This window comes from Pyrgilauda ruficollis, unplaced genomic scaffold (assembly GCF_017590135.1).
Source record: "Pyrgilauda ruficollis isolate IOZ18807 unplaced genomic scaffold, ASM1759013v1 scaffold14, whole genome shotgun sequence".
In the NCBI taxonomy this organism is placed as follows: domain Eukaryota; kingdom Metazoa; phylum Chordata; class Aves; order Passeriformes; family Passeridae; genus Pyrgilauda; species Pyrgilauda ruficollis.
In genome coordinates, this window is record NW_024512543.1 from 9,902,043 (window position 1) to 9,918,814 (window position 16,772).

At 37.5% G+C, this 16,772-nt stretch overlaps 1 protein-coding gene across 2 annotated transcripts in view; it reads right to left on the reverse strand.

Moving 5' to 3' along the window:
* Positions 1-7,863: 7,863 nt before the first annotated feature.
* MYBPC3 (myosin binding protein C3) overlaps positions 7,864-16,772 on the reverse strand; it is a 61,785-nt gene continuing 52,876 nt past the window's right edge. For both annotated transcript variants that reach the window (XM_041459719.1, XM_041459720.1), the window contains 6 exons: positions 14,793-14,932; positions 13,871-14,030; positions 13,170-13,306; positions 10,516-10,702; positions 9,549-9,591; positions 7,864-9,093 (listed from right to left, as the gene is read on the reverse strand). In XM_041459719.1, coding sequence (XP_041315653.1) covers positions 9,581-9,591; positions 10,516-10,702; positions 13,170-13,306; positions 13,871-14,030; positions 14,793-14,932 — 635 coding nt within the window. In that variant the 3' untranslated portion in view covers positions 7,864-9,093; positions 9,549-9,580. The remainder of the gene's footprint in view (positions 9,094-9,548; positions 9,592-10,515; positions 10,703-13,169; positions 13,307-13,870; positions 14,031-14,792; positions 14,933-16,772) is intronic.

Below are 16,772 nucleotides of genomic sequence, written 5' to 3' on the forward strand. Positions count from 1 at the left end.
ATGAAATGTTTTGCATACTTGATGTTTTGGGTGTTGCATATTCATCTGAGCCAAAGATGTGCTGTGCAGTTTCCACCACTAAATGCCCGGTGCTGCTCTCTGGGCATTTGCTCTCTGCCAAATGCAAATGCAAGCTGGATTTTAAATTGTTACAAAAACGTAAATCTTTGGAATACAGTGTTCAATCCTTTCCACTCCATCACTCTACTTAGAGGTAGATAAACTTTATTTTGGAGGAAAAAAATTGTCACAGTGATTTGTGAGTGTTTTTAGTTATGTCCCTCTCATTTTGATATTTAGGTTACATTTCTTTGGCAATAGGTAAGAACATAGAGGCCTCTGAACCTTCCAGAACCTAATGGGAGGCTAACAGACTAATTAGGCTAACAGACTAACTATAAATCGTTCTAGAAATTTCCTGACACAAAAATAATAATTCCTACGTTTTTACCACTAGGAGGAGCCTGTGTCTTAGTTTTTAAAAATTTCAAAATTGCAACCTTTTTATTTTAACTCTTATTTCCAAGGCTCTTACGCAAATATGACAAAGAACATAAACTTGCCTTAGAACTTCCTTATGGCTGAACAGGTTTCTTTTCTTGCTAAAATTTCTTGTTCAAGGAAGTTGGTTTTCAAAGTGGTGGTTATAAAGTATTCTCTGGAAATGCTGGAATTTGTGAGTAGTCTTCCTGGCAGTTTTCAAATTGGAACTTACGTTACTAAGTTATCTGTATTCTGCTTATCAGATCTTCATTGTGATGTTCCAAAAATGCTCTTGTTTTATTTGTGAATGCAGTGTCCACTTCTACTACGAATGGGTCCACATTTTAAAGGTTAAAAATTTAAGCATCAGTGAGTGTCACGACACTGGAACTTATTAAGTGATATTTGTTAAAGGTATATCTGGAAAAAGCATTTTGAAGGTCTGTTGAGGGAAAGAGCTCATTATTTTAAGAAACCTGTTGTAAAAATTTCCAACACCCTGATTCCTAACTTTGGATAATCCCTACCATCCTACTTTAACACTATCAGGATAGCAGAGTAAGATGAAATATTCATCTGGGTATTAAGAAGGGAAATTGCTAGTAAATGTGTCATTAAGAATTGCAATTCCAACTCAAGTTCTAGCTTAATAATCAAAGTGGATGGGAAAACTGGCTGTGATTATAAGCCTTAGGAGCCTTTACGTAGCAAAAATATTGAAAGTATTTCTAGAATGATGCTGCTTATGCCAGAAGAGGGCTTTTGGCTCACACAGTGTGTTTCTAATAAGGCTGCAGTTGTCTGCAATGGTAACAAATCAGCTCTTGCCCCAGTGTCAGGCACAGGCTCCTGTTATCACTGAATTCAGAACTAGGCAGGAAATAGAAGCTAAGCTTCTCACAAAGAGCAATATTTACATCCCAGTTCCCCTCAGTTGCCAAAGGGATGAAAGTCAGATGATGATGCCTCTAAGGCAAGATCTTCCTTCTGGGAAAAAACTGGTTTCTGCTTAACTCTGACTCCAGTGGTACTTACAAACTCCAAGTCTTTACTCTTAGACAAGCCAAGTGTTGAAAAAAAAATCTCAGAGCTCCAGAAGAAGTGGGAATTGGGACCAAGAAGCAGCAGCTTTGTGCAAAGGACCTTGTCATACAAAATGCAGTGCCAAAGAGCTTCTTGCTGTTCCAGAAGTCACAATTCAGCCAGAGACATCTGCTTGTCACAAAGGCAGGACACTCCCAGGCAGCTGAGTGGTGACTTTGTGCTGGTGGTAAAGGCTTCACACAGAGCCCTACCCTGTGACACCCTTGGAAGATGTTCAGTGTGACCAACAGATTTGAGATTCTACAGCCATTCCCTGTCACCATGATATTTTATGAAAAATCCTTTGCTAGGATTTTTCTCCTAGCTGAGAAGCCTCAGAAAATAAATGTAAACAATTAACTATCTGGTGGCTGTGGAATGTGGTCTGGACATTGTTTACCAACAGGTGCATCTTAGATTGGTCCATGTGGATTGTTTTCACTTGATGAGCAATCACAGCCACCTGTGTCCAGGCTGTGAGCAGTCACAAGATTTTGTTATTCATTCCATTCCCGATCTTTCTAGCCTTCTGATGAATCATTTTCTCTCTATTCTTTCAGTATAGTTTTAATGTATCATTTTAAGATAATATATATCATAATATAATAAACCAGCCTTTTGAAACATGGAGTCAAGATTCACGTCTCCACACATGGGGTATCCACCACAATTCCCAGTGTGGCTGTTTCACTAAAATAGTGGAAATGTGATGAAGCTTTAAATAGTAGGTATGTGGTCCCTCTTTCCAGCATTGTGTCTGAAGGTTTAAAAGCTTGATGTTGGTAACAAGGGAGGTTTGAGTGCAGTTGAGTACATGACAGGCTTGGAGGTACTGTGCTCAGGCAGGTACTGTACTCAGACATGATAAAAATGATATCATTTATACCAAGGTTAGTAAAATTGTAAATTAACTTTCTGTTTACAGAAAGTTAACTTACAATTAAGTTTCAAAACATTGTGTACAATGTTTTGAAACTTCTGCAGCATAGTAGTTCTAGCACTGATTGATTTTGTTTTGTCCAACAAAGAAGCATATATATGTCAGCCAAGGGCAAACAGTCCTGCTTCTATTTGCACCAGTTACTATAGTAATAATCATGATTTAGGAACCTACAGAGAAATAGAAATCCCCATCTCCCAAAATAGCTCTATATAAAAAGGAACAAACAGTGTCAGGAAAAACACCGGTACCACTCTAAATAGTTGCTTCCTTCAAGTATGTGAAAACTCTGGTTCTGTATTCTCATTCTTTGCTCTCATTTTTTGCCTTTTCAGTTTCTCATACTAAGTCCAGTGAGTACAAGTCTATCCATAGTGCTCTGGGTATCAAAGAACTCTCCTTCTCTTTTTACACATTGCCCTGCTTGGATTCCTCACTGTTTCCTCACACATCCTTGGATTACACTCTCTTCAGCCAGTCAGGCTCAACTCTGCACCTCAATTTTCCATCAGATCATCTCCATCTGTTTCCCTTTGTAGCTTTTCTATACATTCTTCTTGCCTCTGTGGCCATCATCACCTGCCAGCCTCTTTGCCCAGGCACTTCAGACTTATGCTTTTCCCAGTCACCTGCTCGACCAGTCCCTGCCCCTTTCCAGCATCCTGTCACAGCCTCTCATCCCTCTCTCCTGTCTTACCAAGTGCTCTGTCATCTTTCATTCTCAGCCTTATTCCATGCTTTCTCCTCTTGCATTTAAATCAAGTTATTTTTGGTGGAGTGCTGAAGAGTGCTGTAGAGGGAAGGGAAGAGGTTTCCAGTCTTAGTGCTGCTGTTCTGTGATAGCTTCCAGCAGCAGCTCTTCCCTACACTGCTTGTTAGAAATGGCTCAGCCATTTAATCTGATATTAAAAAGAAATAAATTTGTGTAAACCAGATTTGTAGCCTAAAAAGTTTAATAAATTGTTAATGTTTTTCAGTACTGTAGGAAACAAAAATCATAAGAGCAAATACTATGCTTTTAAATACACAGTCCAGTTATTTACAAGTCCCATTTTCAGGTAGAAATTTTTGAGGACTTTCCTATGATCAAAATCTACTATACTTGGGGTTTTCTTTTCAGGCATCACATGAAATGAGCTCACCTACAGAGAAGAAGAGAAGCTTGGATTTTTTTGCCATTTTTTTCCTGGGTACATGAAACTATAAGTAAGTAACAAAAGTGTATTTGAGAGTTATATTGATATTTAGTCTTTTTGTGATCATAATTTCCCAGAATATATCTGGATTTCTGGGGCAGTTGTTAGCGTTATGACAGGTACCAAGGAAATGCAACCTTATTGAATGTTAAAGTGTATCCATACACAATTTGGGTTCATGTGTTTGGGTCCCACAATTTATACTTCCAAGCAAAACAGTGGAATCTATGTATATTGTTTATGTTTGCTAAATGCGTTGTATAGAACACAAAATCACGTTCAAACTATTATCCATTGATAAGAAAAAGGGAGTGCACTTAACACATATTTTTGTTATACATTTGAATATCCACTGATGTTTTATATATTTTAGATTCACCACTTTTTTAGATTATTTGTCTTTGGTACAGCTGTGCTCATACACACTTACTGACTGAAATGTGTTCATAACTATGACAGTTATCTGGAATTTCAGGGCTGGTTATTGTCAGTGTTTCTGTCTGGCACAGACAGCAGATGCTTGACTATTTTTTCCATATCTGGACCTAATAAGTGAGGCTGTTCTTATCTGTTTCTTTTAAACTTTCACGAGTTCATGCTGTTCAGGATGTGTTGCTTATGCAGACTGCTGTGGGGACTCTGCCCAATGACAAGTAAAGGATATCTCTATGACAGCTTTTGTTTCCCTAAAATAGAGTTCTCTTCTTGGTAAGCACTTGAAAGGTATCAGTGGGGCTATTTTTAATCTCAGCAGACTGTTCTTATAAAATTCATTTGTAAGGAGACAGGAACAGCTTGTAGTTCTAAACCTGCTCTGGGATGACATGTTAGTGACAAACTTCCCTCCTAAATACATACAAGGATTTTGTTTCATAGGAATTCTGTGATCAAAGCAGCATAAACGATTTTTTTAGACTTCCAGAAAAGTCTTTTCTCTTGCTACTGTCCTTTGAATGGCCATTGTATGAGTCCATTAAGGAAAAAGTTCTACCAAATAATATTTTCTTGTATTTTGATTCATTCTACTCAAATGTAGATCCCTCTTGAAATAGAACAACAGTCCTTTCTCATAAGGGATGAAACCTGCAGGTGAGATGTACTGAGGCTATCTTTAAATGTCTGGCATGTTCTGCATTGAAAAATTTGTTAAAATAATATATAGGAATGTCTTGATCTCTCACTGTAATTTTCAACAAGCAGGACTGAATTTTTATATATAATTTGATATAGTAAGCCTAGAAAAATCTGAAAGAGTTGGTAAAGATAACTGTTCCATCTTACAGAGAGAAAGAGGACGATAATCTCAAGACAGGTGAGGCACTTTTCATGAACATTTTGTTGGGACAGTTTGAACTCAATTTAATTTGCATGTTACCCCACTATATCACAGACTTATCAGTCTTCCAATTTCTTTTTTTTTTTTTTTTACCCCACTATATCATAAGTACTGTAGCTTAGGTAGCAAAGCTGCTTAGGAATAATAGAATAATAGAACATTTTGGGTTGAAAGGGACCTTTGAAGGTCATCTAGATACTTAGGTCATGGAAACATTGGTGACAACACACACTGATGGAAACATAGCTTCATATTACACAAGTTACCCTTCCTTGGACACACGAGTATTCACCTGCACTGTGGATGGTATAAAATATATATTAGGAGTTGGCATCCTTTCTGCAAGAGTAGCTTTAGTACTAGAGCATGTACTTGGATTTACAGTGACTTGGGAATGAAATACTCCTGAGATTTTTATTAACCAGTCAGAAAACTAAGACTCAGGAATGAAACAACAGTCACTTTTATTCTGCAGGTATCACCACAGATAAGCCTGCTAGTTTTAAAGTAATAGTTGTGGATCTATGAGAGCAGAATACAGAACAGGCTGCAACCTGAGAAGCTCTGCCAAACAGTCACTGTCATGACTGCTGTGTGGACATAACTGTAATTTCCTTCTTTAGCTTCAACTGATCCACTTGTTATTTGTTAATAGGAAAAAAATAATTATCTCCATGGGGGACCATCCGTTAACTCCCACACAGCCTTTGACAGCTTCTGTATAAGCCTGCTGAAGAGGAAAAGGAGGAAACCCAGCAGCTTTACCTTAATCTGCTATGCTCGCACCAAATTTTAAAGAGATTTTCTTCAGGCCTTGCAGCCCTGAGCAATAATCTCTCAGAGCAAGAGCTGACAAGTGGGTGAGGGAGATCCTGGCACTGAAGGGGAAAGCTGGTGGTGCAGCAAGAGAGAGCTCTTCGGCTCTTTTCTTTGTTATTTTAGAAGTAATGGTCAATCATTAACTCATTTTGCTATTACTGTTTGCTCAGAGAATAATGATCAGGATTTGAGGACTAAGGGAATTTCAAGGAAACAAGATACTCAGATAAGGTTTGTTTGCATTTGACAGTTTAATTCCAGCTGGTGGCTTTTATGAAGAGTATTACATGAAGCTACCCATTGCCAGGAGTAAGTAATATTGTTTACTTAGAGTATTTACACAGCAGTGCTGAAAACACAAATGAAACAGAAGAATTGATGCTGTGGTGTGAAATGTGTGTTGTCCTAGGCTAAATTGTCAGCAGAGGGTTTGTTTGGCAGGTAATGCCACCCTGAGACAACTGGGCTGGTAGGAGTACTGGAAGTGCTTCTTCTTGTCATAATATTTCAGAGTTGATGTTTCTTACCTGAAGCAAAGCACTGGGTTTTAGTAATGCTCTGCAATAGCCCTGTGCTTCAAATGAGTCTTACATATGTTAATTCAAAGCATCCAAGTATCTCCATCAGGTACATAGTTCATAGTCTGAAGGAAAGGCATGTACACTGAACAGGCAGCCAGCAGCCTCAATTGATAGGATTTAAATGGAAATTGTGGAAGCATCAAAACTTACAGTCAGTTTCACAGTCCAACTGGATGGAAATAATCAGCCTGAAGAGGTTATGTTTGTCTAAGTTACATATATTTTTCACATGGAAGGGTCTTTTTACTGGAGCAATAACAGATTTTTTTTGTCTTGATGGAGAAAACTACTGGAAGAACTTCAGTAGGACTGCTGTTTTTGAAAGCAGAAGGGACTTAATGTGCTAAAAGAGGATGCTGCTAGGTATTAAATTTTAAATTTTATGACCTATGTTAATTCTTTCTTTTACTATTGAACAAACCTTGCACACTTCTAACAGTACTAAACAACTACAAGGTAGGAATATTTACCATGACATTTAGAGATAAGGCAGATTTTACTTCAGAGGAGATCTCACGCAGGAAATGATAGTGTAGACTGTCTTTCATCAAGTAGTCTTTCAGGTGGGGGAAAAATTGGAGATACTTTGTTGTTCTTAACCAGGTAGGTTTGGGAGAAGCTTCTCAGTGTATATGGTTTTAATCAGATTGGGATGAAGGTTATTTACTTAATAATTTGTTTATCGCCAGCATGGAATTAGTGGGCAATTAGTGACTCTACTTTTAGGATCTCTGTCAGCCACTGAACAGATAAATGACAAAGGTATATGCTGGCAAAACATCAATAAACACCTACTATTTTCTGAAGACCTTTCTCGGAATAATTACAGGAAATTGGGACTTTGCAGGTGCACCTCCCCCCTCCCTTTTCCTCTTTTCAGTGTGAAGAGTGGTTAGCGTTTGGGACTCAGAATTCTTAATTTTATGAAGAGTTTTTAGAAACGTAGTTAGAGTTAGTGCTTCTCTTTTGTAATGCTTTGGATTTGCCTTTGACTCATTGTCATTGGAAGTTTCGGAAATCAAAACTAATTTGTGTTTTTCGAGTGCAGTATTCTTATAAGGCCCTATGAAATTAGGCTCCAAGTCTTGCAATTCCGTCACTGCTTTGCAATATGCATTGTCCCACAGATGCTGAGATGGTCCTCTTGGTCCACTGCCTTCTGGTCACAGGTTCTTTAGTATATGGATCATCTCTGTCTTTTATTTGTGGTATGTGCCTTTTTTAAAAAAAATAATAGCATTGCTCAGAAAATGTAAGCACAAAACAATGGAAACCTGGCTGAATATTTTCCTTTTAAAATTTTATTTATTTCCTGAATAACAACAGTGTGCAACAGACAAGTGTTAACTAGAATAAGTTTGCTTTGGTTTTAGAGGGTATGCTTTTTTGTTCTGATATCATAATGAAATAATTAAAATACACATCTCATGACCATCAGTGCTTTTATTATGAAGATGCATTTGCTTGGTTAATACAACTAACACGCTGTGTCAGATATGCTTTGCCATCCCAAGTGGCATGTTGGAGGCAGGGGAGGAGTGTTACTTCAGCTCCTTTGTGTAGCTTCTTCCAAAAGGCAATGCTGCCTGGATTAATATCATCTTCCTGCCATCTCCTGTGATCACTGAAATGTAATTCCCAGCCAGAAACTATCAACTACCTCAGGAAAAAACCTACCCCAAATACTCTTCAAACTTGTAGGTGAGAAGCTAGAAATGCTATTGTGTCATTTGCTTAAGACAAAATCATCTGCAAAAATGTCTACATATCACTCATAGCCTTTCACAAACCCTCAGGAAGAGTTGTGACAGTGAATTTATCACATTCATTCCAAGCTTCTGCTTTAAAGTTTTTTATTTACGTGCAAATAGTCTCCCTTGCTAGAATTTTCACTATTTCATCTGATGTGCAAAATTATCCTTGTAGATTCATATGATGTCTCTGATTGGTAAAAAAAGAATCTAATAACTGGAATTCTATGCTGGTGTCTTTTTAAAAGCTAGAAAACAAGTAGTGAGTAATTATCAAAGGAATTATTTTCTATAAAAAGCAGAACAGTAGCTATAGCCAGTGGTTCCCAAATGGTGTGGTTTGGACACAGTTCTGCTCGAGAGCACAGCAGTGGATATTTCAAGCACTCACTGACAGTGAAAACAGTAGGAATGAAAGTTACATTCTGTTGTACAGAGACAAGTATAATGATTATATACTGCAAATAATATCTTACTGATTCATTATTCTGAGCTACTTGTTTCTTACAAAGAATGTCAGAGCTCTGCAAAGTGAAAATGGAGTGACCGATAGAATTGGGGGATTTATGCTTGCTTCAGACATTAGGAAATGACTAGGGTTTTTTCAGTTTTACACGATTTTACAATTTTTTTTTAAACATCTTTTATATATGTAATGGGGGAGAAGTTTTATCTTGATTTCTTTTGATTTCTTGTCATATGGAGACAAGGGCAATCTAACTACAACAGATATATGAAAAGAGGAAATATTCAACACACCGAGTAAGCAGGACATTACAAGACACTGCTGCCTCCTTGTACATGTGTATTAAGTGATTGCTAAGATGAGCAGGACTCCTAAATGAGCAGAATTTGGGCTTCATTAATCTCATCACTTTTCTTCTTTTCAAGTTCCACTGTAATGCTGAGACAGAAAATGGAGAGAAGGATTTATTGTCAAATACATTACCTGCCTGCTGTTATACTGCTTCATTCTTTTAAAGTCTAAAATGTACATTACACATCTAGATGCATTTAAATGTTAACTATACTTTCTTTGTTGAAGCAATGTTATTGATATTAGATATCCCTACTTTAATAAATAAAGTCTCTTAGAGGGAGTTCTTGTAGAGAATTAAGAAAAAATGATTAACAAAGTATTCTGTTATTCTTACAGAATTTTACACTGGCACAGTGTGTTAAAGGTGGAGACCCATGAAATACTGACTACTGAAAAAACAAACAGAAATCAAAACAAACACCCATATTCCACCATTATAAACATTCTAAATAGTCTCTACCATGAATATCTAATGATTGTTTATTCACGGACCAAATAGCCATTACTCATTTATCCAGCTGAATTATTTTTATTCTTACCTTGACTTGCAGATCAACTGAGATTCAGAGTTTTACTGAGGTGCTGGAGAATGAAAAAAAGTTTAAGATGTTAGCAGACATTAAATAATGCTAATTTTAAATTGAGACTTGGTACTGAAAGTGAAATATGGACACTCTCTACTAGTTGCTTTTATCTGATGATTCTAGGAAGATTTAATGTTCCTAAAGCAAGGTTCAAATGATGATAAAATTAATCTGTGAGCCCTGAGGGTATTGGCAGCCAGCACTGCAAGGTGTACTGTATGCACGTTCCTGATTTAGCACTGAGTCAAATATTCAGCTTGGTGCTGTGTAGAAATACCTTCAGTCTTGCTGTGCTGAAAATGGATTTCCATCAATTACTGTTATGTAGGTCACTTTTGCAGCTTTTGCTGGGTTTGAGCACTTAAAGTAATGCTACATACATTTATATTGATAAATTGATACTTTGCTGGCAGCTTTACAAAAAATATTTAATATTTGATTTTTTAAAATTGTGTTATAAACATGTGATTTTTGTTCCTGGTCCTTTGACAAACAAAATAATTTGTTACTGTTCCAGAAATGTTTGTGATGTAGCATGCACTACCTTTTAAATATGTTGAATAGCCAATGACTTGACTTAAAACCTTCAGTTATGGAATAAGCACAAAGTGTAATGAAATTATCCTTAATGCAGTGGTTGTAGATAGAACTCCCTTCCACTGCTAATTATCTGCTCTAGAAATAGGAAGTCAGAAGCGCAATAATTGTACACCATCAGACCTGTATTACCCAGCAAGTAACCTAATTCTATCATAATGCTTCAGAATGAAAAAACAATCTTGCTGATGCACATAATTAACAAACTTTTTATAGACCACCCAAAAATCAGATAAAGGGTAACTATGATTTTATTTCCTTTTAACTACCCATTACTCTCTCTTCATTACAGTGTTAGGGTTACCCACAGGGTTCCTCTGATTACCTCTGACATCCAGCCTGCACTCTATTTCAGCTTCACCACACTCATTCACAGCTTTGCAGGTGTAAATGCCTCCGTCAAAGGGAGTGGGTTTTCGGATCTCCAGGGTCAGCACCCCCTGCTTACTGAACATGCGGTACTTGGCATCCCCAGAGAGATCCATTTTGTTTTTGAACCAGAATATCTTTGGCTGAAAAACAAAAAAGAAGATTTTTTTAAAATAGAAGGTAGAAAATGGAAGATTTACACCTGATCTTGCAGCCTCAATGTAGCCATCAAAGGCTAAATAGTATTATGAGGACTATTTACAAAGCATTGTTAATAATTTTTCAAGGAACATCTCATTCAGTACAAATTCATGAAACCAATAACTCAAAAGTTCAGTATTTTTGTTAACTCAAAAATAGCATATAGAAAATGTAGGGTTTTGCCCTGCTTTATTGCAATTAAAAAAAGCAACCCAACCCCTATTAACTGTCTACAAATTCATTCATTTAGGAGTTATTTAGTTGTGCTTATTTAAATGTATTTGAATGCTGCAAGTGTCTTACAGAAGGGGAATTAAATGTCACACATTATTACAACAGAAGTGTCATAAAAGTCCGCAGGTGCAGGGTGGCCAAATGAGGATGCCAAAGTTTTGTCCAGCAAAGGATTTTCCAAACTCTCTAGCGTGCCTTCAGAAACTTCAGGAATTTAAAAATGAAGTTCCTGTTGGCTTCTGCTGTGGAATGAAGTGGTTGCTTCTATACCAGTTCAAGCTTCTATGTTTTGTTTCCAGTCCCTGAAAATGTGCCTTTAATTTTTATAAAGGAAATTTTGAAAAATCAGATATTCTGCTTTTGTTTATTTCAAGCTCATTAGTACATACAATGAAGAAACAAAGTCTTTAAAGAATAGAAAACCAAGCTTTACATTTATCTGTTTTTCTTTCAGACATTAATGTCTTCTGTTTCTTCATCTCTAAACCCCAAAACTACTGCACTGTTTTTACAGAGTGCACTCAAATCTGTGGAATCACTTTTGTCTTTGACCCGTGGTCTTTCCATCCAGTGCATCCCACCTGCCACTTGCTTAATTTTCTTGACAGATCTCTGCTGGAATTTTTCCTGCCTTAACATTTTTCCCTTGTTTCTCTATAGCTTCTTTATCTTTCTGGGTGTATTTTTCTTATTATACTTCATTACTGGCAGGGCATGAGTACTGTCTCTGCTTGCAGTGGTAATTTTTCCATGCCATACAGATCATCCTGAGGTGTGCTTGAGAATCTACAATCACTGAGAGCTGGGAAATTTTCATCCACATAAGGTAATGAGAGCTTTTGCAGAGTATTGCTGCAGGTACTGAAACATTTTATCAAGGTTAATTTGGGCAATGGAAGTACAAAAACATATCTGGAAAAGCTGCTTTAAGAGCATTAGGTGTACTGAAGGTTGAGGACTACTTGGATCCTTCAGGCTAACGTGAAGGAGGAGCTAGCATGCCTGCATTCCAAAGCCTTCCATTACTGCACAAGAACAGCTGTAAAATTGAGAGGGTTTTTTAAGAATCTTCTTAAAACCATGGAAACAGAATGAAGTGGATGCAGATGCACAAAAATGTCAGTTAGCCAAGAGGGAATATTGTCAATAACACTGTCATTTCTAAGCTGAGGCAGCTACTGAAAGATGGATTTTGCCTGTGGTTGCTGGTGTTTATTCTGTAATGTTCTTGTTTTTTTTTTTAAGCTGTTTACACTGATATGCTTCCTTTTTACTTTTCAATTTTGTCTGCAGCTCGTTCTTCATCCAGTGAACTGCAGCAAATGATTTTTTTTAAATTTGGACTGAGTGATTGTTACATGTTTTGCTCTGCAGCAATCAGATCCTTTCACAGGTATGAGGTAGTGAAAGAAGCTGAAAATAAGCAGCCAGACATGAAGGGATTGTGCTAATTTAAATTTAGGACAAGATTATGTCATAATATGGTAAATTCCTTTACTGCCGACAAAAATCTTATTTCCCTTTTCTGAGAAGTCTAAATTTAGCTCCTAGCTGATACAGTTTTTACTGTTTGTTCCCGATTAACAAAATAGTACATCTCTATGTACTCTTTGATGGGACTTTCATAAATATATTTAGAATGAGAAAATATTCCTGTGAGATTAAAAACCCAAACCAACAAAACCCCCACAAAAAAACTTCACACGAGACCAGGCCTTATTCTAGTTAGTTTTGCAAAATAGCTCAGACTGTCAAAAACTTATGTGGATGCATTGGTGTGACAGAAAAAACTGCTGTTCCTCTGCGTCATTTGGTTAGTGGAACAGTAGATGACATTCAGCTGATGTTTTCTTCAAAGTCTGGAGAGAGCAGAGTACAGATTGTGAGCAGACCATTTTGTTGTTGTTTGCCTCCTCCAGGAGGAGGTTTTGTGCAGATGTGCTGCATTTCCAGGGGTGTGGTGCCCCCACAAGCAGTGAGCGCGCTTCCCTCTGTCCCCCTGACTGTGCTGCCCCCCGGCTGTGCGCTCTCCCCCTCTGCAGCCCCAGGTGTGAGCGAGGTGGGATGAGCAGGTGCCTCTGCTGCCCTTCTGCGAGCCGTGCCACGCTCAGCCGCCCTGAACCGGCAGCAATTCTTGCCTGGCTGCAGCAGTCTCAGTGCCAGTGGTGACAGTACCTTGGGGATTCCTCTGACAGCACAGCTGAGCGTGGTGTTGTACCCTGCGATCACGGAGCGGTTCACCAAAGGGTGCGTGAATTTGGGAGCTTCGGAGAAGTCGTGTTCTTTGTAACAAGGGGGTTTGTAAATGGTGCCTGCAGTTCAAAGAGACAAAATAGTAAGAACCGTGTTGGCTGCAGTTCTGCTGACTTGTGTACAATCTGTCTGTGATTTATTTTGTCTGTATGATTTTAAGAAGCTTCAAAGCTTTTGGCATTTGTGATATAAAAAGTCTTTAAATACATTTAATTCTAAAACACATCTCATGTTTAATGTGTTAGTTAAGGTAAAAGGTCCCGGCAATCACGAGTTTTCAGCTTCTGTTAAAAATAATATGTGTGCAGGGAAAGTCTTCACCACAGACATCTTCAACTTTTAACCACAAAATATAAATATAATCCCCCTGCTGTATTATTTACTTCAGACAATATAGTTTAGGAAAACTGTGTGATTACATATTTTTTAACTAACTGTTGCACTAGTACAGGAGATCTTCCTAGATAAAGGCTCTTAATGCTAAAATTCTTTATAAATGCTAGTTACTAAATAATGAAAATATCTTTAGGGGTGCAGCTAGTAAAACTCTATTTTCCGTTTGCCACTGTATTACTTCTGGTACTTAGTGGCTGTTGTGATCTTTGGTTTGAATAATATGTTACCTGTTTTTTGGATGTGAGCAGGATTTTTGGTGGTTGCAGCAGTTTCACTCAATCCACACAAATTTTCACTGAAGATTCGAAAAAAATACTCATTTCCCATAATCAGGTCTGACACTATACAGTTTGTGCGACGATAGTGATCAAAAACCGTGTACCATTCCTGGAACAAAACTGCACTGTTTAGAAGGATGTTATGGAAGGTCAGACTGGTGCTACTTTTGGTATGGAGAGAATTTTTTTTGCTCCAAAGAAACGACAGGCAGAGAGGTATTTAACACTAACCTGTGAAATGGATATTACGTTGCTCCCTGTGAAGATCAGCTGATCTATTTTCTTACTTTTATATTCTGGCAGTGTGATAGGCATGTGAATGCTTCTATTTAGAGAAAAACAATTCCCTCAACTCTCTACCGTATTTTAGCCATACTCATATCTGGGGAATCTGGTACAAAATGTGTACTCAGAATGCGACTGCTTAATGGGGTCTTCCATGAGAAAGATATTTTCCAGTTTGACAGGCATTCATACCTCTCCCAGTACATACCCTGGTATGCCTGGCATCTCACTTCAAGTCTAACTCTTCCTCCCTCCCCTTAAAATTTTTGCTGCATTTATGAAAAGTATAATTGCAAATAGAAAGTATAATTCCACCTTCTAAGGAGAGCTGTCTATGCAGTCATCACCTGAGATGGCACAGGCTTGTTCTCTTCCATTTTCTACTGAGCATTTTATTTAATCTTTCACCTTTTGGGGGTTTTTAGATTCTATTTTTCAATGTTTAATTGCCTCTGAGATGCCATAGGACACCTTGGACACACAAATGAGAGTTATGAACTCAGTCATTTCCCTCAAATCTGTGTTTCCAGAGCAAGTACTGATCTAACTCCCTTCAGAGCCACCATAAACCCAGCCAAGTTCTTACCATTGTTTTTTTGTCAGCTTTCTGAACTGTGTAGCCCAAGATCTGAGCATTGCCATCGTCCTGGGGAGGTGTCCACTCCAGGGCTGCATTAAATCCCCAAACATCTACAAGCTTTATATTCTGAGGAGGACCAGGCTTGTCTGCAGAGGAGACATAAGAAAACACCTTAGCTTTTAGTTCAAGATCCAAGAGCTTTGTCATTTCCCCATGCAGGGAAAAAAAAAAAAAATAGAACCTGATAGCAATCTGTAACACTCCATAGCAACACACTTCATTTATGTGAAGTTAAAACTGTAAACAAGAACATTGGGAAATTTTCAAATACCCTTTGAATATTCTTTTGGGAGGCCTGAATCCTACAGAGAAATAGAAAACACACTAGAATTAGTAACATCTTCAAAATGGAATAAGAATTTTGTGTTGTTTGGATGGATGTGATTAACTCTTTAACTGCAGTTTTATTACTTACTTTGTTACCTCAGTGCCATTTCTTGGCCATTTATCTACATTGCTGTAACAACCAGGGCAGTGGGTATGTGCCTTCCAGCTGAGGAAGGCCAGCCATTTGGGAACACACCTTTTCCCTCTTGGCTCAGTGCTTGTTAGCTTGCCCACTAGGTGATTGCTCTGTAATAACTAGAAAAAGAACAAACTCTCAAAGAGATAGAGAAATCTGTGTCCTTTTAAAGATACATGGAAATATAGAGAAAAACAACATAGTATGAAATGATAATAATTTTATTTTTTTCTTTTTGAGGATCATTTGTATTTATACCATGTTGTTTAGTCAAGTGCTGTAAGGTTTAGATTAGATTTATTAAATAATATTTCTGTCTTTTTTAATTTGAGGACACCAGTTCACCTTTTTGATGTTAGATTGTTGCACCCATTTATGGGGCCTGCTGGGGACAGCTAGATAGTTCATCTTGTTATTGAGTGAAAAATAGTTCAAGATCATTCTAGACAGCTGAAGGGAAACTGTCTCCCCATTGTGTAGATAAGCTGGAAAAATTAAGAAAATGGTAAGAATCTGATGGATGTAGGTTTGAGATGAGCAGAGCACAGAGGAATGTAATTATAGGTGGCTTGTAATTTAATTCCTTAAAGAAGGATATGCAAACCAGTAATAAATCAGTCTTTGTTATTAGGGGAACTGTGACTTTCTACATCAAAGCATAATGTGCTAATTCTCTTTTCACTGACAAACTTTGGAATTGAAAACTGCGTTATAATTAGGTTTGACCCCTCCTGTCCTCCTTCAAAGTGGTGCCTACTAGAACACTGCATGATGTCTGATAAGGGATGTGGAATGCATGACTCTCTTTGCATTTATCATCCTCTTTCTGCCTATCTTAACTAGCATTTCAGAGAAAAACCTGCCATCTTCTTGTTTCTCAGCAGCCACCAACCAGGTAAAGCCTTCTTACCTCTCCTTCTCTGTTTCTGAAGTAGGGAGTGACAATATGTTGTCAAATGAACAACATTGCTTATGGGGATGTGGAAATGGATTTGTTGTTAACTTGAATCACAACTTAGAAGAAAAAAAAAACCCTAGTTGCTTTGTTAGATATGTATTTAACTGATATTAAATACTATATTATTCTGATTTAAGAGAAAAATTTTTCATACTACATACCTGTCTGCATATGTGTGAAGAACAACCTTAAAAAAGGCAGAGATGGCTAAATTTGCTACATAGGTTTTTGTGATATGTATTTCATTATACAGAAATCAATTATTCTGATTTAAGAGAAGAATTTTTCATACTACATACCTGTCTGCGTATGTGTGAAGAACAACCTTAAAAAAGGCAGAAATAGCTAAATTTGCTACATGGGTTTTGGTGTACTTGATCTTTGTGGTTCAGTGGGGTAATGCAATCTGCAAGATCTATCCAAAATTTCTTCGTAGAATATTTATTTCTCAGTAATAACCAGTTCATCTCTAGCTTGTGGATAGAGGATGGGAAAAGTTAAATTT